The 25,710-nt window shown below is 36.7% G+C and overlaps 1 protein-coding gene across 1 annotated transcript in view; it reads left to right on the top strand.

Moving 5' to 3' along the window:
- GABRB1 (gamma-aminobutyric acid type A receptor subunit beta1) overlaps nucleotides 1–25,710 on the top strand; it is a 387,348-nt gene that overhangs the window by 250,657 nt on the left and 110,981 nt on the right. The window contains exon 5 of the mRNA XM_011281892.4: nucleotides 25,602–25,684. Coding sequence (XP_011280194.2) covers nucleotides 25,602–25,684 — 83 coding nt within the window. The remainder of the gene's footprint in view (nucleotides 1–25,601; nucleotides 25,685–25,710) is intronic.

Here is a 25,710-nt window from a genome sequence, read left to right as displayed (position 1 = left end):
TTATTCAGGCAGCAATTTTTTTAATTGACTAGGATCTCACTAAAATGGTTTTAAAACCAATGGGTACATTTCCATATGTAGTATATGATAGATTATTTCACAACTTATTTACAAGCATCTGATTAATTCTACTTTTCTCTTTTAGCTTATCCAAAGTATATACTATCAAAAAACAAACAAATATTCAAACAAAACACAAACAAAAAGAACCCCAAAGTATATACTATCTAGGTACAAAATATTACCTTCTTAGACCTCCTCACTTTCTCTTTGTTTCCTTCGTCAGCACCAGCAGAGGAAGGTTGGCTTGCATAGGGGTTACGGGCTGGACTCCAAGTCTAACTCTAAGTCCAAATTCCTATACCGGTATTTCCCAACTGTGTGACCTGAGCAGGTTCACTCTATTCATTCATCCTGAATTCCTGATGTCTGAAAAAAATCTACATTTTAGGCTGGTTGTGAGGACTAAATGAGATGTACAACATTATAACATGCCTAATACATCGTTAATAATTGTGTGGTTTCTTTGGAGGTCCATATTTCACCCACCCACCCCCAAAACAGTTTTCCTTTACTTCTGTTAAAATAGTATTTTGTGGGGTGCCTGGGTGGCTCAGTCGGTTGGGCATCCGACTTTGGCTCAGGTCATGATCTCACAGCTCATGAGTTAGAGACCCGCATCAGGCTCTGTGCTGACAGCCCAGAGCCTGGAGCCTGCTTCAGATTCTGTGTCTCCCTCTCTCTCTGCCCCTCTCTTGCTCATGCTCTCGTTCTCTCTCTCTCTGTCTCAAAAACATAAATAAACATTAAAAAAAATAGTACTTTGCACTGAGATTCATTTGCTAGGAGAAATGGAAGAAATAAATCAACTAGTCTTCGTTACTACTTAATTTCCAACATAGGTGATTTAAATTTGTGCTTCAGCTCAATTACAAATGAACAGCTGAAATGAACCCTTGTCATTACTGGAAATGAGCCAAATTAAGTTATGAAATCCATGAAAACCTTTATCATGAAGCACAGAGGGTAATCTTATTTTTTTGACCTATTGGTTATATCAATAGAAGGCTCAGGGAACAGATCCATTTATTGATATCCTTCTCTCAGCCTAGACAGTTCCATCCTCAACTAGTCATTCCCTTCCTACACAGACTAAACAAACACACTGCATCTTCCTTAAAGTTTACAGCAGAGGGACATCATTTTGCCTCCCTTGCAGTATATGCATCATCTTATTTGATACACTCATTGGGAATTTGTCATATGTTACTCTCATTTTATTTATTCACATATATATGTGACATTTCCAATAAAATTTTATTTCTGCTTGTATCCTTCAGCAATCTCCCATTGCCTGCAAAATAAAGTCCATGTTTCCATACAAGGTTCTCTTTATATTTATCTCTTACCCTTGTTTGGCTTCTGGCTGAGGCAGAACTTTTCAAGTTCCCTGATATAATCTGCATATACTGTATTCAATTGTACTATGAAAAAAAGAAAACAAACAATATATATGAAACCCAGAGGAAGTGTTGAGAAAGGAAGGAGCTTGTGAAACAGAGGCAGAACTCATAAGATGTGCTTAATATGGACAATAAATTAATAACACGTATGATGAACCAAAGAAAAAATAAATGGAAAAATATGATGGAACAAACAAGAATGTTTACTTACAGAGAGAAATAGGGAAAGATCAAAGTCTTGGTCATCAACTGACAACCATGTATGACAACCCCAATTCTGGCCACACATTAGTGACACCCAAGAGCCCCAGTTCTGGCCCCACACATGTTCTATTCAAGAAATACAAATAAAATACATGGCTGTTCAAGGAGCTAATTACCAAGACTCAGCTATGGTTAGATCTAATTGTTTTTATATCTCTCCCTATGTTTCAGTGGCTCAGAGTACCTTCTGTGGGCTACCTTGCTTAAACCTCAACTCTAGCCCTGGTAATCACACCATCACTGGAGAGTCTGAGTCGGCAAAGAAATAAGAGGGCATATGAACACTGTGTGTCCCAGAATTTAGGTGATGAGATTCTTATACTTAATTGTACCCTATTCTAAGTGTAGGTTGCCCCGTTTGTTTTGCCTTACTGCCTTACCGTACCTTGACTTAATATGTCAATGACATATTAAGTCAAGCAGGAATAACTGCTTATGCCTTAAAACCCAGATCACACTAGTCCTACTTTTATTTTTCTTAATTTTGTTTGATGTTTATTTATTTTTGAGAGAGAGATAGACAGAGTGCCAATTAGGAGAGGCAGAGAGAGAGACACACACACACAGAATCAGAAGCAGGCTCCAGGCTCTGAGCTGTCAGCACAGAGCCCGATGAGGAGCTCAAATCATGAACCATGAGATCATGACCTGAGCCAAAGTCGAACACTTAACTGACTGAGCCACCCAGGTGCCCCTTGTCCTACTCTTAAAGTCTTTCTATCTGTGCCCTTTGTTAAGTAGCTTCTAAATGGATGCCAATGATTCCTACCTTCTGGTATTCCCATCATGTGTAATTCTCTTCCCTTGAGTGCTTCTGTACCCGGACACTCACTTTAAAGGTATAGAATGGAAGCAAACATGATACGATGTCACTTCTGAGATTAGGTTTCAAAACGACTCTTGCTTCCATCTATCCGGCTATTTCTTTTTTGCTTTTTCTTTTTGGCTTTTTTGGCTATTTCTCATTTGCTCTAATGGAAGCCACTTGAAAGTTGCCCTATGGAAATGTCTATTTGACAAAGAATAGAAGGAGAGCTCCAGCTAACAGCCAGCAATGTGGCACCAGTCCAGCAGCATGTATGGAACCAAATCCTATTAGCAACCACGTGAGTGAGCTCGAGAGCTTTCAGATAAGACGATAGTCCCAACACCTTGACAGCAACCTTGTAAAAGGCCCTGAGGCACAGGCACCAAATACATTAGGGTCCACAAAATCTATGAGATAACAAAGGTTTGTTGTTTTAAGCTGCTAAATGTGGGGTGGAGCAATAGATAGCTAGTACGTTTCTTGCACACACATCTATATTTGTACTAATCACAGAGCACTGATGTAATATGTCTGTATGATCCATAAGATTGTTTGCACCTTAGAGACAGAACTTCTATCTTAGTGGGACACCTGGGTGGCTCAGTAGGTTGAGCACCCAACTTTGGCTCAGGTCACAATCTCACAGTTCGTGGGTTGGAGCCCCTCATCAGGCTCTGTGCTGACAGCTCAGAGCCTGGAGCCTGTTTCAGATTCTGTGTTTCCCTCTGTCTCTGCCCCTCCCCTGTTCGCATTCTGTGTGTGTCTTTCTCTATCTCTCTCACAAATAAATAAACATTTTTTAAAAAATAAAAACAAAAGAACTTCAATCTCAGTGATGTTTTCCAAGAGTCTGGAAGCTCTTGGAATGTAGTAGTTCCATGACTAAGATGTTTAGTGATTTGGAAGCTCCTTGTAGTAATCAATTAAATCATTATAATAATTCCAAGCATTATTGAACCCTTGACCCTCCAGGCAATTTTCTAAATGCTTACAGGTATTATTTTATTCAATCCTAGGAAGGAGAAAACTGAGTCACAGAGAAGTCAGGTAACTTGCCCAACATCAATAACTAAAGGAGGCTGGCTATGAACAGGAGCAAACTACTTAGAGCTTACATTCTTACACAAAGATTACATCCATATCTCATATTTCTAATATTATATACAACTTATATACATATTACATGTTTTTGTTTCACATGCACACAGTACCTTGCATAGAAAGGATCAATAAATATGAATGAGTAAATGAGTGAGTGAAGGAATCAACACCAGAGATTTTTTTTTTTTTTTCTGGCTGAGTTTTTATCTTCTGAGCTAAGGGGACATGCACATCTGCAATGGAGGAATTCTTTGACTCTTCCCTGAGGATCCATTATCATCTGTGATGATGTGAAACCGACACCATCAGTCCGCAGAGACCTTTTCAATTCCCCATTCTGTCTGAGTGAAAACTGGAGAAATGCCACATTGTCGAGGGCCTTTATTTCTGCCAGTGTTTGTTTTCATTTTGAAACTATTATTTTAAATGAGCTCATTCAGGACAAAAAAAGTACTCTCTCTGAAATAAGATCCAACTGACATACAACAGTCTTATTACATCATAGAATAATTCAAATCCAAAATGGTAATCCCAAATCAAAGACTCTGCTGCGATATTGTTGTTCTCATGCATTATAACAGACCAAATAGAGGTGAACAACCTATACATTCTGCTTTCAACCTTCAGCCTGCATTCTGGGAAAATTATTTCACCACCCAGAACTCCTTTATCTATTGATCATTTATCCATGCTCACTAAGGTAGATTGGCCTCTACCTAAAACAGTATATGCCTTATTTTTAGGAGTTTAGTCTATCAATGGATAAATTCAGCTGTCAAAATTCTGGACGAATACTAGGTAAGCAGTGGAAGTCCAAGTGTGCTACCTTACAGTTTGCTAGCCTCATTTCCTCTCTATATAGAAGAGGTTGGTAAGTTTAATCATAACAAGATACAAACTATCCAAACACCTGACCCTACCACTGCCTCAATTATTTCTAGCCTTGGCACTTTGTAGGGCCCTACATTAAATTATTTTATAATTTTGTACTACCCAGGAGAAGAAATGAGGTAACAATGAATATTGATGGCCTCCAGGAGGTGGGACTCGGGGAAAGGAACTTCAGGGTCTGGCACTCAGGGAATGGAGCTCAGGGAATGAGGTAAAGAGAATTGGGCTCAGGGAATGGGGCTCAGGGAATAGGGTTCAGGGAATGGGGCTCAAGGAATGAGACTCAGGCAACGGGATGCGAGAATGGGACTCAGGGAACAGGACTCAGGAAATGGGGCTCAGGGAATGGTGATCAGGGAATGAGACTCAGGGAACAGGGCACAGGAAATGGGGATCAAGAATGGGACTAGGGGAAAGGGGCTCAAGGCATGGTTTTCATGGAATGGAGCTTAGGGAATGAGATCAAGTAATGTTACTTCTTAAGGGAATGGGGCTCAGAGACTAGGACTCAGCTGTGCTGAGATTAGCAAAATCTAGCAAATGATGTATACGGTCTTCAAAAGCAGTTGGAAATGCTGAAACATTGTTATCTCTACTTTGCAGTATTGTCTGAGAAGTAGGTCTCAGTAGCACACATGGGGCCAGAACAGGACCTTACTGTCTAGAAGCTGCTGGATTAATATTCATGAAGTGAGATTGTGGGGAAGTAAACACTTCAAATAGTAACTGAAATTATGACTGAAAATAGTATTATTGTTAGTGCTTAATATCTCCAGGTAAAGCACAGTCAGGACTCTGATAAAATAGGAAAACTACAGAAAGTTACTTGGTAAGAGTCAGTGTTTTTCCTGAAGTTCATATATGTGATGGAAAACAAGAGCACTTACAAGTTTCCAGAGACTTTTCATAAAGCCTACACTTTCTGAAATATTTAAATTAATGACATTTTACCTATACAAATTTACTTGGGGCAGAATGAGCACGTCTTCTTGATAACTCCTCACATGCAATTCTTACAAATTACTTTGCGATTGTTTTCAAGAGCTGTCTCGGAAAACCAAGAGATAGTTTTACATGTAAAAGGTACAATAGATATAGATGTAAAGGTGTTGGTGTTGGTGTAGGTGTCGATATGGATGCAAATATATGTGATCTGATTTCAGAATAGTAGGGCAAGGGAGCCTGGGTGGCTCAGTCAGTTAAGCATCTGACTTCGGCACAGGTCTGATCTCACAGTTTGTGGGTTCAAGCCCCATGTTGGGTTCTGTGCTGACAGCTCAGAGCCTGGAGCCTACTTTGGACTCTGTGTCTCCTTCTCTCTCTCTCTGCCCCTCCCCCACTCACACTGTGTCTCTCTCTTTCTCAAATATAAATAAACGTTTTTTGGGGCGCCTGGGTGGCTTGGTCGGTTAAGCGTCCGACTTTGGCTCAGGTCATGATCTCACGGTCTGTGAGTTCAAGCCCCACGTCGGGCTCTGTGCTGACAGCTCAGAGCCTGGAGCCTATTTCAGATCCTGTGTCTCCCTCTCTCTCTGCCCCTCCCCTGTTCATGCTCTGTCTCTCTCTGTCTCAAAAATAAATAAATGTTAAAAAAATAAATGTTTTTTAAAAAGTTAAAGAAAATAATAGCAAGTCAAAAGAGTTGTCAGAGATTTGAACGTTTGCTTAAGATTGGGTCATGGGTGCCAGCTTTGTTTTTATTTTCTTTCTTAAATAATCAAGGATGTATTAAGTAAATATAAAGCACAGAAAAAGAGGAGACATTATGTTTGCTATCTAAGAAGCCATATACATGGAAGATAAAGAATAATCTTCACATTGGAGGAAAAGGCATTACAGTAAATCAATAAGCAAACCCATGTACTTTAGTTAAACTTTGCTAAAATTTAATGCATTTCATAGCTTATTGTCAGACCCAGGTATTATAACTCAAGGCAATAAAACTCATTTCCCAAGTGTGTCCTCTGTCATATTTTGGAACATACATTCTCTTCACTTTAGTACAATGCTTTTTTATCAGGGGGTCTATGCAGTCAGAACTATTTTTATAATAACATTAAGACGCTGGGGCGCCTGACTGGCCCAGTCGGTTAAGCCGCCAACTTCGGCTCAGGTCCTGATCTCCCGGTTTGTGAGTTCGAGCTCCGCGTCGGGCTCTGTGCTAATGGCTCAGAGCCTGGAGCCTGTTTCAGATTCTGTGTCTCCCTCTCTCTGACCCTCCCCCGTTCATGCTCTGTCTCTCTCTGTCTCAAAAATAAGTAAACGTTAAAAAAAAAGATGTTAAAATGCATTCATCATTGCTCTATTAAAATAAATCAATAAATATATAGTAAATCGTTTTTCAGTTTTAATTTCAAATGTGGTAAACATTGATATTTAACAGTATAAATGTATCAGAAGACCAAAATATTTGAGAATCACTTAAGGCTTTAGGCTAAAACTATCTTTTTTTTTTTTTTCTTGGATAGTGAAGACACAAATACAAGTGTATTTCTTTGTCACTATTACTCCCAGAATAGTCTCAGCTAGTAGTTTATTTAAAAAAAAATACTAATGTACTCAAAGCATAAGAGACTCTTAAAAACTAAGAGCAAACTGAGGGTTGATGGGGGGTGGGAGGGAGGGGAGGGTAGGTGATGGGTATTGAGGAGGGCACCTTTTGGGATGAGCACTGGGAGTTGTATGGAAACCAATTTCACAATAAACTTCATATATTAAAAAAAATAAAAAAAACAAAAATGAGAACAAAGAGAGACAGAAATTAAAAAAAAAAAACCTGCTCTCAGTGTATATAATCCAGCTATATTAAAGATTCGTCCAAATAAAATCTCTATTAATTGAAAAAATAAATAAATAAATAAATACTAATGTACTTTATTGAAAAAAAAAACTAGGCTATGGAAAATTGAAAACTATCTATCTGACATAAGTATTTCAGCAGACTAGCAGAGCTCATGAACCCACATAACACAAATTTTTGCAGACATACACATCCTTTTAATATTTTTCTAAAGTGGCAAAAATAAACAACATCGTTAACATCCTCAAAGCTATGGCCAGGGGCGCCTGGGTGGCTCAGTCGGTTAAGCGTCCGACTTCGGCTCAGGTCATGATCTCATGGCTCGTGAGTTCGAGCCCTGCGTCGGGCTCTGTGCTGACAGCTCAGAGCCTGGAGCCTGTTTCAGATTCTGTGTCTCCCTCTCTCTCTCTGACCCTCCCCCGTTCATGCTCTGTCTCTCTCTGTCTCAGAAGTAAATAAACGTTAAAAAATTAAAAAAAAAAAAAAAAAAGCTATGGCCAGTTCATAACATAAAAAAGTAAGAAGCAAAGGTATATATATTTAAAATTATGCTCAGTAATCAATGTTTAAGTATTCCACTTACTTAGAAATTATTGATAATGATTATCCATTAGTTAACTCAATTTAATATCTAAGACTTTACAGCAGATATCATGAAAATTATCTTTATACTGACGTGTTACAAAACATAATTGCTGTTAAAGTTTGCCAGAATTATGATCCAATTCATTTGAACACAAATTTACATTTTTTCATAATCTTAAATATTATATAACATGAATGTTAGCATATTTGATCAGTTAACCTGTATGAGTTTAGGGAAAGCAAACCAAAGTACAAAAAAATGTATGCTTTCATTATACTTAATATTGATAAAGCAGAAAAGGCATAGCTGTTTTATATTAAACCGAAATTATGAAGCTAAATCCATTTACCAAAGATTTATCTTAATTAGATGAACTTAGATCCTTAAAATGTTTCTGTGCTTGCTTCTTTTTTTTTAAAAAAAGTGTTGATTTATTTATTTTGAGAAAGAGAAAGAGAGCATGTGGGAGAAGCAGAGAGAGTAAGAGAGGGAGAATTTCAAGTAGGCTCCACACTGTCAGTGCAGAGCCTGATGCAGGACTCAAATTCTCCAACCGTGAGATCCTGACCTGAGCCAAAATCAAGAGTCAGACATTCAGCTTACTGAGTCACTCAGGCACCCCTGTGTTTGTGTCTATAAAAATATATTTTGTTTATACTCAGGTTTATCTTCAGATAGTATGTATCTTTTGCCTTTTTACTAAAGAAAATATTTCGTTTAAAGATATTTAATGAATATCTTTAAAATATTAAAATATTAAAATTTAAAATATTAAAATTACCATTTTCCTTATTTTTTAGCAATTTAGGAATATTCGATTTTTATTAGCACTTATTTAAATAAACCAATCAGGACATATTAAAGTCTTTATAATCTAATTTATTAACACTTTCCTATAATAAAAGGTAAAGGCCCTTCTGAATTATACATACAAAAACACAAAGATGATTATAAATTTAGATCTATACATTTGCCACAGGTCGATAAGGAATATAGAAACACAGAAATTCATGGTCCAGACATCAAACAGCTCCTTCCCATTGTACTGGGCACAAGATTCTTAATTAACTTGAGCTCAAAATGGGCAAATAGATAAAACAAACAAAAAGGCTAATAAACCAGACTCTCTGGTGTCTCTCATCCAACAGAGTATAGAACTCTAACTCTATAATCCATTAACCTATTTACAGAAATCATTAAAAGGTCAGACTGTGAAACCAAATTCTCAATCGCTGCTATCACCAAGGGAATAACATAACTGGCAGTAAGCAAACCAGAAACAAAAACAAACAAAAAATCAGTATGGAGGATAAAAAGAGAATCAGAGTCAGCGAAGTTAAATTTTTGGATTTCACCTTAAAATGAATCAACAAATATATATTTCACCTCTGCGAGTCAAGAAATATATATACCTGAGCTTAAGTCAACTATAAGATAACACTTTTCTGGTAACACATTTTACCTGGCTCTGTTAGGTAAATCCACTGGTCATCTTGATAGATTACCTCCAAAACTGTTAAAGGAAAATAATTTCAAAAATAAAAAAATCATATAAGAATATGAAACAAAAGTGTCAAACATTTCAACAACTCAATTAATGAGAGAACTAGTAAGATATTACATGTAGTTCAAAGGGGAATCCAAGGAGAAAATATACTGAAAAGACATATCATACTGAAAAGAATTTACAGATAGATGCAAACTGGCAAAATTAGCCAATTATCCAGGCAATAATTAATTACCATTGCACTTCAATGGATAAGAATTCTTTGCATTGTTATTTCTCTAGAGCATACAGAGTTGCAAAATAGCTGTTAGGTAACGAAAAGTGAGATAATCCTGACCATTAGACAAAACATCTAGTAATCTTTCTGATTCATTTTAAAATGTTTCATAAGTTTCCCTACACAGTAAGAGGTAAAGGGCTTTTTGAATTACATATACAAATGCACATAATTTACACATGTTTGTAAATTCAGATATATGGTTTTGCCACAGGTCCAGAGTCAACAAAGAAATGCAAAACTATGGTCATCATATGACTTCCTCCTCTAACAAGAGATTTCTCTTCTGACCAAAAAACAATTCCCAGCATAGAGGGATACTATGAAGATTTGGGGAGATAATATGAGCAAAGTGCATACTGCTTTTCCTTCTCATATTTCTATGCACAGTATTAAATACAACATGTAAATTTCTCTATTAAATAAAGCAATTTCTTTGTATAAGATTTGAATTTGAAATATTGAGAAATGATTCTTAAGGGGGAGATGTTAATTACACTTTCTGCTATTATATCACTATATTATTAATTATAGGATTAATAATATTATATTATTATATATAATATTATATAAGTCCTAAATGTTTTATATATGAATATTTCCAATGTACCATTTATTATAATATTATTGGCAATTATTAGCCCAAGGTTCATAAATACTAAACTAATAAACTACATTCAAATATTTTAAAATATGTAAAACTCAAGGCTCCTTTACTATGAGGCATCAGGCTATTTAAACTCAAATTATTACATATGTGGAATATTCAAAATTAGGTTCTATATGTTTATTGTGAAATATTTTCTTAATAAGTAACTATAATTTAAGAAAGATTTATTGGTGAGGCACCTGGCTGGCTCAGTCCAAAAGGCATGCGACCCTTGGTCTCAGGGTCATGAGTTCTAGTCCTATGTTGAGTGTACAGTTTAAGAATAAGATTTATTGGGTACAGCGTTTTGAATTTACCTAGCAGGCTAATGGTCTCTACTAAAATGTAGTTCTAATTTAGGCAGTTCTTAGACTATAGGACTGAACGACTTAAACAATAAAGGTACTAAAACAGTCTTTTGTCACAGTAATTAGTTATCAGGCTTCACAGGTTTCAGGTTTCCATAAACCTAAAAATGATATTAATGAATCTTATTACTCTTGGGGTTAATGGTGAGAGAAATCTCTTTATGTTTAATGTAACATAAGCAAAGCTATATGTATAATTTCCCTTGTTTAGGAGAAAATATTTTGACTTCAAAATCCGTATATGTAAGCAGGTATCCTTTTTGAGTCCAGTATATTTAGAGTTTTGGGTTTTTTTTAATTTTTTAGTTTGAGGGGTGGTAGTGAGAGAGGGTATACTAGAAGAAATGTACATTTATTTACTCTGAATTTCCAGCAACTAATACTTCCTTTGTTTAAAAAAGAAGGACTACTGGGGTGCCTGGGTGGCTCAGTCAGTTGAGCGCCCAAGTTTGACTCAGGTCATGATGTCATGGTTCATGGGTTCGAGCCCTGTGTCAGGCTCTGTGCTGATGGCTCAGAGCCTGGAACCTGCTTCAGATCCTGTGTCTCCCTCTCTCTCTGCCCCTCCCCTTCTCATGCTCTGTAGCTCTGTCTCTCTCACTCTCTCAAAAATAAACATTAAAAAAAATTTTTTTTTAAAGGAAGGACTACTCTGCAGGGCACCTGGATGGCTCAGTCGATTAAGCAGCTGACTGTAGATTTTGGCTCAGGTCATGATCTCACAGTTCATAAGTTCAAGCCCCACATGGGACTCTGCTCACAGCACGGAGCCTACTTGGGATCCTATGTCTCCCTCTCTCTGCCCCTCTCCCACCTCAAAAATAAATAAATGTTAAAAAAATAAAAGAAAGGATGACTCTGAAAAAGTACTTCTGCGAATTATGTAATTTGTCGACTGCACTTGTGCTTTAAGAAATTAATCACAGCCTTCTTTAGGTATAACTAATAATTAAGGATTTCAGTGTAAATAGATAGAAACATAGTAAAATGTGCATTGCCAGTATTCAATGGAGAATAATGATGGTAGTAGAATTACAGATATGCTATTTATACATAATTTACATACATAAGAATAACATCATGTTAGTTCTTGTTACAAAATATTTTTAAGTTTCTTTCTTTATGTCCATGTACACTTCACTTCTAGATTGTCCAAATATTCCTTCATTTTTCTTCAGTTTTTAAATTGAAAACTAAGCCAGACAACAAAACTTACTAATTATTAATTGCTAGGAAGTTGGCATTCTAATGAAACAGATGAAAATTTAATATTTTAATGATTAAAAGCAAAAACCTTCTCATGCCAAGTAAATTCTTCCTTTTCACATAGAAAAGTCCAGCCCCTAATCACTCACCAATCACGAGACAGAAATCTAACACAGATTAACCACGGAAGTCCCCTTCCATTCAGCCATTTAATAACGACAGTCCCTATGCTGTGCCTAGAAAGAAATCCAACTTTTTGTTGAGGCCTTAGTGTGCATAAGTTCTCTTAGTAGCAAGGGAAGGGGGTTTATGGGAACCTATGTTTACATTTGGACTATTTAATGCAAATACTAATGTTATGGCCACTCTTTGCTCACATGACCTCTAAAAGCCCTAACAGATGAGACATCCTATGATACGGGGTTCAATTTAAAGATACATCAAAGCAGCTTCGTGGCCCTAGAAATTATCCAACTGACAACAGCCTCTGGATGTTTACTTAGCAAAGGCACCCAAATGATTTTTCAATAAGAAATTGAACCGGTAGAGGGGAAATGGATCTTCATTTCAAATCTGTATTCCAAGGTATACCAAATCTGTATTGGTGTAGCCTTTATTAATAAAGACAGCATGGTGGTCTTTTTCCCTCTTCTCTAGAGAAGCAAAGATTTGCGTGTTTCCTGAAGTTACATGTTAATTCCATTAATTTACCCCTCAATTCTGTGCCAGACACTGGGCTGGACGCTGGTAAATGAATCATTAAGAGGTGAGTTCTCTTGTGGCACTTACCATCTATCTATTCAAGCAGCTACACACAAAAAACAAGTAATCAAACCAACAGACATATAATTGCAAATTGTGATGAAAATTTGAAGAAATACATATATATATATATATATATATATACATACACATGAGGAAATCTGTACAAGTTGATAGATCTCTTAAATGAAAGGACTCATTTCAGATTATAATCATCATTCACTACTAAATGCCATGGCATTTAGTAGTGAATGATGGTAATTCTAGGATAGGGAGAAGAAGGTGGCTATAGCTAGTTCAAAATAACATTTAAAATAAGAGCATAAGTGGGTTATTTGAAGATTTATCTGTTCAGATATAGACAAAGGAGGGAAGGGGAGGGGAGGGGGGAGGAAGGAAGAAAGGAGAGGAGAAAAGATGGAGGAAGGGTAGGCAAACTTTCAGAGATTGCTACAAGACCATCTCCATCCCATCCTATCTCCTCCTTCCCCTACCTCTCCCTGCTGAGACCCTACTATGCCAAAATTGCTATTCATTAATCCAAGGTATACATTTTTCAATTTTACTACATATGTACACAAATGTGATTTCCTAAGGCATATAATTTGTTCTTGAAAAATTGTATTTTAAGTTTTTATTGAAATTCTAGTTGGTTGCCCTACAGTATAATATTAGTTTCAGGTATACAATATAGTGATTCGACCCTCCCATACAATACTTGGTGCCAATTACAACACATGCACCCCTTAGTCCCCATCACCTATTTAACCCATCCCCCCACCCACCTCCCTTTGGATAACCACCAGAGTCCGTTTCTTGGTTTCCACCCCCCTCTCTTTTTTTCCCCCTATGTTCATTTGTTTTGTTTCTTAAATTCCACATATGAGTGAAATCATATGGTATTTGTCTTTTTCTGACTATTTGGCTTAACATAACACTCTCCATCCATGTCATTACAAATGGCAAGATTTCATTCCTTTCTTTGGCTGAATAATATTCCATTGCATACGTAACTTTTTGTAGGCACCTGTTCTGGTTTCACATTATGTGAGATATACCCATGTTTATACATGTAGATCTAGTTCATTCATCAACTGCTCTCAGGTAATCTACAGCATAGACACCTGAGTTGTGTATCCATTTTGCTTTGCCGGACAGTTTTGGTGTTTACCTGTTTTTGCTATTACACGGAGCCCTTGATAAACATCCCTACTTTTGTTCTCTTGTGTGCAAATGAGTAGACATCTAAAAGCAGAATGACTGGGTCCTACTAAACTCTCCAGAATTTAACTCTTTAACATTGTACTCACAATAAAATTAAAAAGAAAGAAACCTTATTTTATTCTATAGCTCCATTTTGGGAATTTATGCTTATAGAATCACAGGGACATAGGGGCGCCTGGGTGGCTCAGTCGGTTAAGCGTCCGACTTCAGTTCAGGTCACGATCTCACAGTCCGTGAGTTCGAGCCCCGCGTGGGGCTCTGGGCTGATGGCTCAGAGCCTGGAGCCTGCTTCTGATTCTGTGTCTCCCTCTCTCTCTGCCCCTCCCCCATTCATGCTCTGTCTCTCTCAGTCTCAAAAATAAATAAACATTTTAAAAAATTTAAAAAAATAAAGAAGCACAGGGACACAAATAATATTATTTTATTTATTATATTTTATGATTGCAATATCTGGAATGCTTCATCATTAACTTGGAAACATTAAATCCTCTTTCTATTTTTGTCTTTTAGAATATACAATCACCTCTCAATTAGCTTATTTTGTTTTTCACGTTTTTATTTAAATTTCAGTTAGTTAATAAACAGTGTAATATTAGTTTCAGGTGTAGAATTGAGTGATTCAACACTTCCATGCAATACCCAGTGCTCATCACAGTAAGTGACTTCCTTCACCTCCATCAACTATTTAACCCATACCCCCCTCACCCACCTTCCCTCTGGTAACCATCAGTTTGTTCTCTATAATTTAGAGTCTGTTTCTTGGTTTTCCTCCCTTTTTTTTTTTCTCTTACCATGTTCATCAGACATGGATAGAGCTAGAAAGTACTATGCTAAGCGAAATAGGCCAGTCAGCAAAAGACAATACCATATGATTTCACTCATATGTGGAACTTAAGAATCGATTAGCTTAATTTTCATGGTGTTCATTATGAACCAACAAAAGCAGCATGGCTTTATTTTAGATTTTTATTTCAATAATTTACATTTGCCCCTCAAAAACTGTGCATAGTAAAACCACAAAAATACATGTCAACAAAGATATTAAGTTCCACATATATTTTTTCATCTAGTTAATTCAACAAGACAGCAGCAAAGTTACTCTATAAGCAGATTGTTCACTCCTGCTTGATATTTGGTAAAATTCCATTATTGGTCTTCTTTTAATCACAAATTTCTATAACACTAATGACTTTAGTTTCTAAAGAAAGAATGTGTCCAAATACATCTTTAAATAAATATAAAAATATTTTACTATGCTAGTAATCAAAAAATTAAAATAAAATTTAAAGTACCACTTTTCACCTGTTAACAAAAAGAATACGATATCCATTTGAGCAGTAGTATAGGGAAATTGATACTTTCTTGCACTACAACTTAGGACAATTTTTTAAGAAAGTATTTTGGCCATATATATTGTGAGAAGCCATAAAAATGTTCACATCTTTGGATAGAGTAATCCTACTTACTGTATCTCTATCCCAAAGAAATAATTCAAAATCTGGAAAAGCCATATATTCATGTGTTTATTTTAGCTTTATTTTAAACTCACTAGATTAAAAACCACCTAAATGTCCAACATAAAGTGTATTGTTTCCTAATGAAAAATTTGCAGTCCTGATGCCAAGGAGGAAAATGTTTGTAATATTAAGATTGAAGGGAAGAAAAGGGAATTCTAAACATGGTTTTACAAGTATGCAAAAAGCCCAAGGACATTGCAGGGGTGGTGGGGGAATAAAACTAAATAACCATAACGTTTATAGTTGTCATGGTAGAAGTAATAGTTACCCACTAACTTCGGAATATTTTAGAAAATGTATTATGTATTTAAAAAGGAAAAGAATGGTGTCCCAAGCCCTGCTTTTCTTTTGAGATAGGGAGCTGGAAACTTTGCATAATTTACACTCCTGTCTTATTTATATTCATTTTTGTTGTTTTTTTTTTTTTTTTGTATTTTTTTCAACAGAAAGCCATTGTCCTAGGACACTGCAGTATTTTAATGCTTTATCACTCCTGAACTTTCTTTCACTCCTTCAGGAATACCATTTCAAGATTACTTTGATTACCTTTCAGTAAATGTCTGAGTCCTTTGTTTTGGTAGAAATCATCATAAGGCAAAGTGACAGAGCAGATTTGCAAATAAGTCAAAAAATTAATAATTGTAAACGAAGATCTATAACTTTGCTTTACCTCCTAATTCTGTCTGACTCCTTGTTTAACTAACCTGCACTTTTTGATTACCAAGTCGTGGCATTCCAGTCAAGGTAAACATCTGACTTTGACTTCAATTTTTAAGTTCCTTCTCGTTGTTTAAGGGCTCGTTATCATCTTAATTCTTCACAGTTTGTCCACCACAGAACTTCCTGATGATCAAAATGATAATAAAAATGCTCTGATTTGGGGGAGGTAGCCATATTTTTTCAACACCTTAACACAGATCTCAGATAATTGTTACTGGGGAATACTAAATATAATAGAAATTTAAAAGATGCTCTCACACTTCACAGTTATATGCATATAGTGATATAATTGGGAAAAACAGTCTGACTTAAACTCAGCCAGATACCTAAGGTAAAAGAAGACTGAGGTCGGCATAGCATCCTTGGCAAGGGTCTATTAATCACTATTGCCCTATTTTTACCTTTTTTTTTTCTCCCCTGCCCTAGGACTCTCTGATTTATGAACAGCTTTTCATATTCACAAAATGGTTCATGAATCACCCTGGCCCAACAGAAATGAATAAAAATGAACCCATTTACACAACATTTGGTATATAGCTAATTACCAAAAAACAACTGCTTGGGATTGCACTGAGAAGAGTGTCGTTAACATTCAGCAGTAAAAGTAAAAAAGGGAGAAAAGAAAGCAAAAACCTGGAATCAAAAAATAAAAAGTAAAAATGTAAAAGTAACAATGAGAATGCTATTTAATTAGTGTGAATTTTTAAAAATGTAACCAAAGAGTACTTAATGATGTCATCCAAGAGGAATGGTTAAGTACTATAACAAGATATCTACATTTCAAAATCTTGAATACCCATTAAAAATGTGTTCATGAAGACTATAAATGTATTATGAAAATCCTTACCTTTAGGTTAACCAAAAACCAGCAAATGAAATTTTTAAATACAGTGTAATTTCACTTTGCTAAACAATATACTTAGAAGAAAGGAAATGAATAAGATTGTGGTAATAAGATTATAGGTCATTTGCATTCTTTTATCTGTATTTTTCTATATTTCCCAGGTGTTTTATTATGACCACACATTAATCATACAATATTTTTGTATCAGTAAACATACATGTATTTATTTATTTATTTAGAAGCATATAGTTTAAAAGTAATAGCTAGAGTTAATTGAGTGACTACTATGTATCAATCACTGAACTTGTATGTGGGTATAATAACCCTCTTCTCTTTCCTTGTTTCACACCACATCCGCTTCCATAACAGCTCCATTCTTGGAACATCACAAATCCAGGTTAAAGCATCTTTTGTCCAAATGGCCACCAACAAAATAAGCATAGGATTGAGCTCTATTCCTTGTGAATGATTTTCATGCTTTCTTGATAATATAAACATTTCTCTGATGTAAGTTATTCGGATTTCTAGAAAAATGGTGAAGATGGCTTACCCAAATGAGAAGTGAGCCTACCATACATGGCTATTTTGTGAAACCAATTGACTGGCTCTATCTTCTATCTTCTGAGACCTGACAGTATACTAAAAACAACCCTCCAAAAATAAAAAAGAATTATGACAGGATGAAAGTGTAGCTGGATATTTTTAACTGCTATAGCCTCAATGCTCACAGGATTGCCTGATTCCTGTGCATCCTCTTTCATTTTTATACTCATTGATTGGTAAAGTATGTCTTGAATTACTGATAATTAAATGAATACTACATATATACGGTAAGGTCAGATCTTAATATTTTTTTACACTTATCTTACTGCCTATAAAAGAAATAAATAATTCCTACACTGAACCAATAGTTCTCTGCTTAGACTTATCTGCCCTGAATATAGTAACTAAAGAGAAAATAAACCTCAGGTCTTCAGTCTGGCATATCTGAATGTGAATCCCAGTGTTACAATTTAGATCATGTAAACTTGGAATTATTTCTTAACTCCATCAGTTATCCATTTCTTTATCTCTGAAAATAGCATAAGAATTACATCAACATAATAAGGCAATTGTAAATAATAAATCAAATAATGCATGTGTTGTAGTCAAAATAATGGCTCTCCAAAGATGGCCATGTCCTAATTCTCAGAACCTGTGAATAGGTTACCTTACGAGTCAAGGAGACTTTGCTGGTGTGATTAATTTAAGGGTTTGAGATGACATTATTCTGGATTATCCGGATGGGCACAGTGTAATCCATAGAAGGGTTCGTATAAAAGGAAGGCAGGAGAGTTAGAGGGTGAGGGGATGGGAAGCTAGAAGCAGATGTTGGAATGATGGTCTTTGAAGATGGAGGAAGGTGTCATGAGGCAAGGAGTGTAAGCAGCCTCTAGAAGCTGAAAAAGACGAGAAAATTGTCCTCCTCTAAAGCCTCTAGAAGGAACAAAGCCCTGCTGAAACCTTGATTTTAAGACTTCTGACCTCCAGAATTGTAAAATAATAAATCTGTTGTTGTTTTAAGTCACTAAATGTTTGGTAAATAGAGTATGCATCAGAAACTAATACAGTATGCACAGTGTCCATTATGTAAGATTGCAGCGTAGTATTAGCTAAGATCAGCCTGCCCCTTGATCTAGGTAAGAGTAGCTTAAGTCTACAATCTATTATTTGTGGGAGTCCAGTGCCTTCCCAGGCTTGCTGAATCTTCTCAAAGGGTTTTACACGATTTGAGCATCTAGGGCTTGGAATCTTGGCTCTCACTGAATTGGTTCAATTTATAGAGTACTGTTCCATGAATGCTGTCAAGATATGAATTCAGCCCCTTTCCAAGGATAAAAATAAAACATTTACATAAAGCTTTACTGTGTGTGTGTGTGTGTGTGTGTGTGTGTGTGTGTGTGTGTATGCATGTGTGTGTGTTAGTATTGGTTTAGGTAAATAGAGAAAAATTATCACGGTAATGCAAAACTGTTTTAATTGAATATTAAACATAACTGTTTTTTAAAATTTTGCTACTCCATCATTTTTCTTCCCCATGCTTAAATTACTCTTAAATCTCACATAGCAGTTTATCTCCTTTTATTTTCTCACCATTCATATCTCACACCCTCAGAATTTCATTTTCAAATACCAAAGCATTTTCTTAAACATGGTAGTCTACCTAAAATAAAACTTGGTGCCAGCTGTGAAGATAATACATATTCTTTTCACCACTCAGTGTTAGCCAAGGAAACAAATCTATATACTACCTGGTCATGACTCAGACTAACCCACCCATCTTCCCTCATCAGTTTCTTCGGGTGATATACCCAACATGGATTAAGGTGTAGCCCAGAGATCACAAAGACCATTCCTCAAACCAGCTTCACTGATAGTGATATCAACCTTATATCTGCTACTCACCATCAATCTCAACAATCTTAAGGCTGACTTTTTTTGCCTTTGCGGGAGAAAGAAAGAGAGTGTGAGCAGGGGAGGGGCAGAAAGAGAGAGAGAAAGAGCCCAGTCAGAGCCTGATACAGGACTCAATCCCTGGAATCATGACCTGAGCTGAAATCAAGAGTTGGACACTAAACCCACTGAGCCATCCGGGCACCCCAAGGGCCACCATTTAGACTTAGCATTTTCAGGCTGCCTTTTTCCTCTCTTTCCTCATACTTTTTTTTCATGTAGAATCTATTAAATAGTAGAATTTTGCTCTACAGAGATCACACTCAAAACTTGGGAGCTCATCCCTATAGAACTGAAGATTACAGGAAAGTCTCAATCATATGTACATAATTTGTTCATTGATTTGTTATTTGCAAAAGTGCCCTCTTCATATGTATATGTGGGCAGGTGTGTGTGTGTGTGTGTGTGTGTGTGTGTGTGTGTGTGTATGACTGGATTTTAATGTCTTTATAGGCCAGGACTTACTGGGTTGTGTTTTGTCAGCAATGAGAGCCCTTAGATATCAAATATACATGATTTGCAATTACAGTGACTCTTAAGGTCAGTGACCATGCAGCATACACCTTAATAAATGAATACTACAGCAACGTGATTTCCATTCACTCTAAAGTCTCATGGGACCATAGTTTTTAACTAACAGCCTGTTATAGTGTTCTGACCTAACCTTCAAAATGTCAATAAATTGGATTATAATGTAAGCCACTCCAAATGTCTTTGAAAAAAGACAGATAAATGTTAAGCTGTCATGACTGTACCTCTGGGAAGTCTGTGTTCAGAAAAAGTTAATGCTTTTACGTTTAGCTGGTTCTACTTTATTGTACTTTCATTTACTATCAAGGAATAATAATGTTTTCACATATTCAGAATGAATGACCTGGGTGTTAAAAGTGAAAAACAAAATTCAAAAAACACTTCAATGTTGAAGCCCTCAACCCATCCAGTTTCGTGATCTTTGACACCTTTGATTCCATAGAAGATTTAGACTATCAGGCTGCTTGAGCCACAGTGTGAGTCCACTTCCGTGTGGACGTGTTAATCACTTGTGGAGGTGACTAACGACTACTGAGCAATTACATTCAGCAAAGTGAACAAATGGAAACACAGGGAGCAGTCATTCTTGGAGACTCTCATTGCTGCTTTGCACCCAGAAGACAGAATGGCTGAGCAGAAATCTGCCCAGGGACATCTCTCTTTTTATTGATGATCCTGGGAATTCTTGCTCAGCAATCTTTTTCTTACAAAGGGCTAAGGGCACTCAGCCTCAGCTCACTTAGCCATAAGTATTACAAAATCTGGAAATGCCAAACCCTTAAGTTAGCGGAGACCAACACTCGGTTGCAAACATTTCTACAGATCACAACCTAAATTTATGAGTAACTACTTGCATAGAGGTCCCTGTCTGAGCCTCAATGATTCCTCCCTTCTTAAATAAGAGACCCTTGGGGGGTGGGGGGCAGTGACAATATTTGTATGAGTGCAACTTTCCTTCCTGCTCTTACTAAATAATTTTGGAAGATTTGGCACCTAACCCAAGTGGAGCCAATGAGATCCTCTTGAGAAGTTGAAATTTGGAACAGAGAGATCCCAAGAAGGAAGCTATTTCACTAATGTCCGTCTTCCTCAGAGAAAGTCAGGCACTTTTCACAGCTCAGGTTCCTGGAGCTGCCCTGATTCTTTCCCTTTCTGAGTTGTCATTACTTAACTCTGCTTGGGTTCATAATGGTACTTGAGGCAAAAGTAAACTGGTCCAGGTGATACTAGTTGAAAAATCATCAGGTCATTGGCAAGCCTCTGATGTGATGTATAGTTTCCCAAGGTGATTATCAATTAAATTATATCTGTTGAGGGGCGCCTGGGTGGCTCAGTCGGTTAAGCGTCCGACTTCGGCTCAGGTCATGATCTCGCAGTTCGTGAGTTCAAGCCCCGCGTAGGGCTCTGTGCTGACAGCTCAGAACCTGGAGCCTGTTTCAGATTCTGTGTCTCCCTCTCTCTCTCTGACCCTCCCCCGTTCATGCTCTGTCTCTCTCGGTCTCAAAAATAAATAAACGTTAAAAAAAATATATATCTGTTGATTGCTGAATGAATTGATCATAACAAATAGCAGCAGTAAATGCAGTTATGCTTTACAAAGATTTTTTTTAACACTCACAATTCTAGGACCCATACATTCGAAGCATTTGTTCATCATTTATAGACAGTGCTTTGTTGGTTTTTCAAATTGCTTTGTAAAAATTCCAGAGCCTCGCAATATGTGAATCAGTGGTTCAGCATAAGCTTTCAGTGCATGTCCTTACTCTGAGATGATGTAGTTTGCTTACTAGATGACACATGTCTGAAAATGAGGTCAGTTAAATGAGATATGCTGACCAACACTCAAATGATGCTCTCAAATATCCCTAAAGTTTTTCAAGAGCTCCACAAACATTTGATTTTAATTTGAGTTTTAAATATTATAACTATTTTAAACTATAATAAGCATGTGCATTGCAATGTGTCTTATGCCACATTTTAATGCATTCAAGACCATCATAGTATTAACTTTTGTTGCCAGATTAACTTATGCAGAGCATGAAGCACCAAATAAAGCTTCCCTTTAATCCATCGTTAAACACCAACTAGAGTCCATCCACCTAGGGGTGTATCTGAACCATTTGCAAAGGTGTGATTGACTATAGAGGAGGTTACTTGATCACCTGGGGGATCCCCCTGCCAGTTCAAGGTAGCCCATGGCCAGTCATGTATGATTTTAGAAGCAAGTGTTTCCTTACTTACTAGGACTTTTTGATATTATACAAATAAAACACAAGACAAAAATAATTGGTGCTGAGAGATTTAAGACCATAATTCTAATCATAACCCCTGCTTTCAAATTTCTATGCTTATTAAAATAGACGTCAACATGTTAGTTTATAAGATAATTTCATATTAACAAAATATATATAGCTTTCATTTCATTTGCATTTTATATGCTGAAGTTCTGTAGATTTCACTTTATTAAAGATATCCTCAGAGGAAAAATGTTTGAAAACCACCATTGTGGCAGGGTCACTCAACCTTGGCACTACTGACATCTGGGGACAGATAATTCTCTATTGGTGACCAGTATCCTGGGCATTGTAGGATGTTTAACAGCATCGCTGGCCTCCACCCACTAGATGCTGCTATCAAGCCTCTACCCCCCAGACTGATGATCAAAAACATCTCCAGATATTGCCAAATGTCTCCTGTATGGAAGGGTTATCTCTGGTTGAGAATTACCGGATAAGTCATAGGATCAGAGGGCTGGCCACACTAGTAATTTCTAAGGAATGTTCACATCCTCCTGAATTTTTAATTCATAAGCAGCTGTTAAACAAGAATACAGTAATGTAGATAGGTGATATTTAAAACATTTTAAAATATTCATTGTGCTGCCTTATTGGGGGCGTTTGAGACACTACACAGGCCATAAAAATAATGTTGTGGAATTATCTTTTCAGGCAACAAAAGATCTTCATGATATATTATTAAGTGAAAAAATTAATTCATATGCTAATGGGAGTGGGAAGCAATAAGGAATGTAGTAAAATCCTTTTATATGCTAAATTCTGGAATACAACTAGTCTTCGTATTTTTTTGTAAAATACTTTGAAGAAATTTTTTTAATTGAATTTTAAAATTCTTTTTGCCCCTGCCTAATGCTCAAATAAATCTGATTAAATTGACCAACATCCTGTCTAAGGAAGGTTTCAAAGGGAATATGCAAATGTTCACCTCAGTAAACTGTAATGTTTCATAAGGAAAACCAAAGAGAAATTGGAAATGGCCAGTATTTTTCCTAATAATGTTTTTAAGAAGAAGGTTCTGTTGGGTTAACACAAATGACCAAAACAATAACTTATCTTAGAAGCCACAAAACACATAGGTTTGAGAAATACCTTGTCAAATTTAAACACACTGTTGATGGGAGTATAAGTTGGCACAACCTCTATGAAGAGCAATGTGGCAAAATTTCAAATATACATACCATTCTTTCTAATAATTCTCTTTCTAGAAATGACCAACATACAGTTAGCCATAGTAGAGTATACCAGTATATTCAGAGCATCTTCATTTATAAAAGTAAAAAAAAAGAAAACAATGTAAATGTCCACCGAAGTGTGATTTGAAAAATAAATTATGATATTTACATATAACTGAACCTATTGTAGTAAATTTTTTAAGACAGCTTATTTACCACATGGGACCAAAACCAAGATGCACTGTTAATGAAAACAAGCACGACTCAGAACAGGAGATGTGGTAGGATGCTATCTAAGAATTTTCCCCCTAAGAAGACATACCTGACTTCTTTGGCATTCAGAGTATTTATGGAAAATGTCCAGTGTTGTACCTCCTATGGATTAAGCTAGAAAGGAAATATTACTAAATATGAATCTTTCAAATTCATTAAAATATGATTATACATTACTTTGTACAGAAGGATTATGTAATTTTTTTAAAGAAAAGTACTTTGTCAATTACAAAGTGATACCAAATGTTTGAAGGCATGGACTAGCCAAAGGAGTTTAAGGTACTCTCACACTCCACATTCTAGGAAATTTTAGAGGCAAGAGAAAAAGGAGGGATAATGGAAATCCCAGTAGGATATCTAGAGTCAAGGTCCTGGCATTTGCATAAACAAATAAAGTCAATGGAGAGCGGAAACTGGTAAATACTGTCTGAACACCAATCCTAGGATAGTGTTTCTTTACTGGTTATATGCTACCTGCTGAGTATAGGTAGAAGAGGATCTCAGATGAATCCAACAAATCTTTCTAATAGTGAGGAATGTGAGGACCCAACTGTCATAGAAGGCGGGTTTTATTGTTCTTGTCATTTTTTTTCAATATATGAAATTTACTGTCAAATTGGTTTCCGTACAACACCCAGTGCTCATCCCAAAAGGTGCCCTCCTCAATACCCATCACCCACCCTCCCCTCCCTCCCACCCCCTAACAACCCTCAGTTTGTTCTCAGTTTTTAAGAGTCTCTTATGCTTTGGCTCTTGCCCACTCTAACCTCTTTTTTTTTTTTTTCCTTCCCCTCCTCCATGGGTTTCTGTTAAGTTTCTCAGGGTCCACATAAGAGTGAACATATGGTATCTGTCTTTCTCTGCATGGCTTATTTCACTTAGCATCACACTCTCCAGTTCCATCCATGTTGCTACAAAGGGCCATATTTTGTTCTTTCTCATTGCCATGTAGTACTCCATTGTGTATATAAACCAAATTTCTTTATCCATTCATCAGTTGATGGACATTTAGGCTCTTTCCATAATTTGGCTATTGTTGAGAGGGCTGCTATAAACATTGGGGTACAAGTGCCCCTATGCATTCAGTACTCCTGTATCCCTTGGGTAAATTCCTAGCAGTGCTATTGCTGGGTCATAGGGTAGGTCTATTTTTAATTTTTTGAGGAACCTCCACACTGCTTTCGAGAGTGGCTGCACCAATTTGCATTCCCACCAACAGTGCAAGAGGGTTCCCGTTTCTCCACATCCTCTCCAGCATCTATAGTCTCCTGATTTGTTCATTTTGGCCACTCTGACTGGCGTGAGGTGATATCTGAGTGTGGTTTTGATTTGTATTTCCTGTTCTTGTCATTTTTGTTGTCGTTTTATTATTAGTCTATAGCAGGAGAGGGAGATAGGTTTTGATGCATGATGTTGATCTCTTCTTACTCATAAGGCCAGACCCACTGTAGATACTGTCACAGACATTGCTAGATGCTAGAAAGTATAGGAAGGACCATGGGATAGTAACAGCTGTAAAATGACCATCATTTGTGGAGCACTTACCAACTACGAGGCACCAGGCTAGGAGCTTTCCACACATTATCTCTCTTCATCCTCACAGCCATCCTTTGCAGGAGGTATTTTGATTGATGAGGGGGGCCTAGTCTTACGGAGATAAATAAAACTAGATCAAACTCACACAGCTAGTGAGCAGCAAAGAAAGACTTGAACTTAATCTGCCCACCTTCAAAAATTGTAATCACAGAATTTTGATGCCAACTGGTAAACACGATGGGGGGCTGGGAAGCCTGGAAATGAAAGTCATCATCTTTATGATGCTGTCTTTTCTCTCTCTCATCCTGACAGGATCACAACCACAGCTGCATGTATGATGGATCTACGAAGATATCCTCTGGATGAGCAAAACTGCACTCTGGAGATTGAAAGTTGTGAGTTACTTGGACAGGGGAATGAG

The sequence above is a fragment of the Felis catus genome, chromosome B1 (genome assembly GCF_018350175.1).
Source record: "Felis catus isolate Fca126 chromosome B1, F.catus_Fca126_mat1.0, whole genome shotgun sequence".
Lineage (NCBI taxonomy): Eukaryota > Metazoa > Chordata > Mammalia > Carnivora > Felidae > Felis > Felis catus.
Note: the sequence above shows the minus strand (reverse complement) of the source record. Positions and strands in the feature narration are given on the sequence as shown.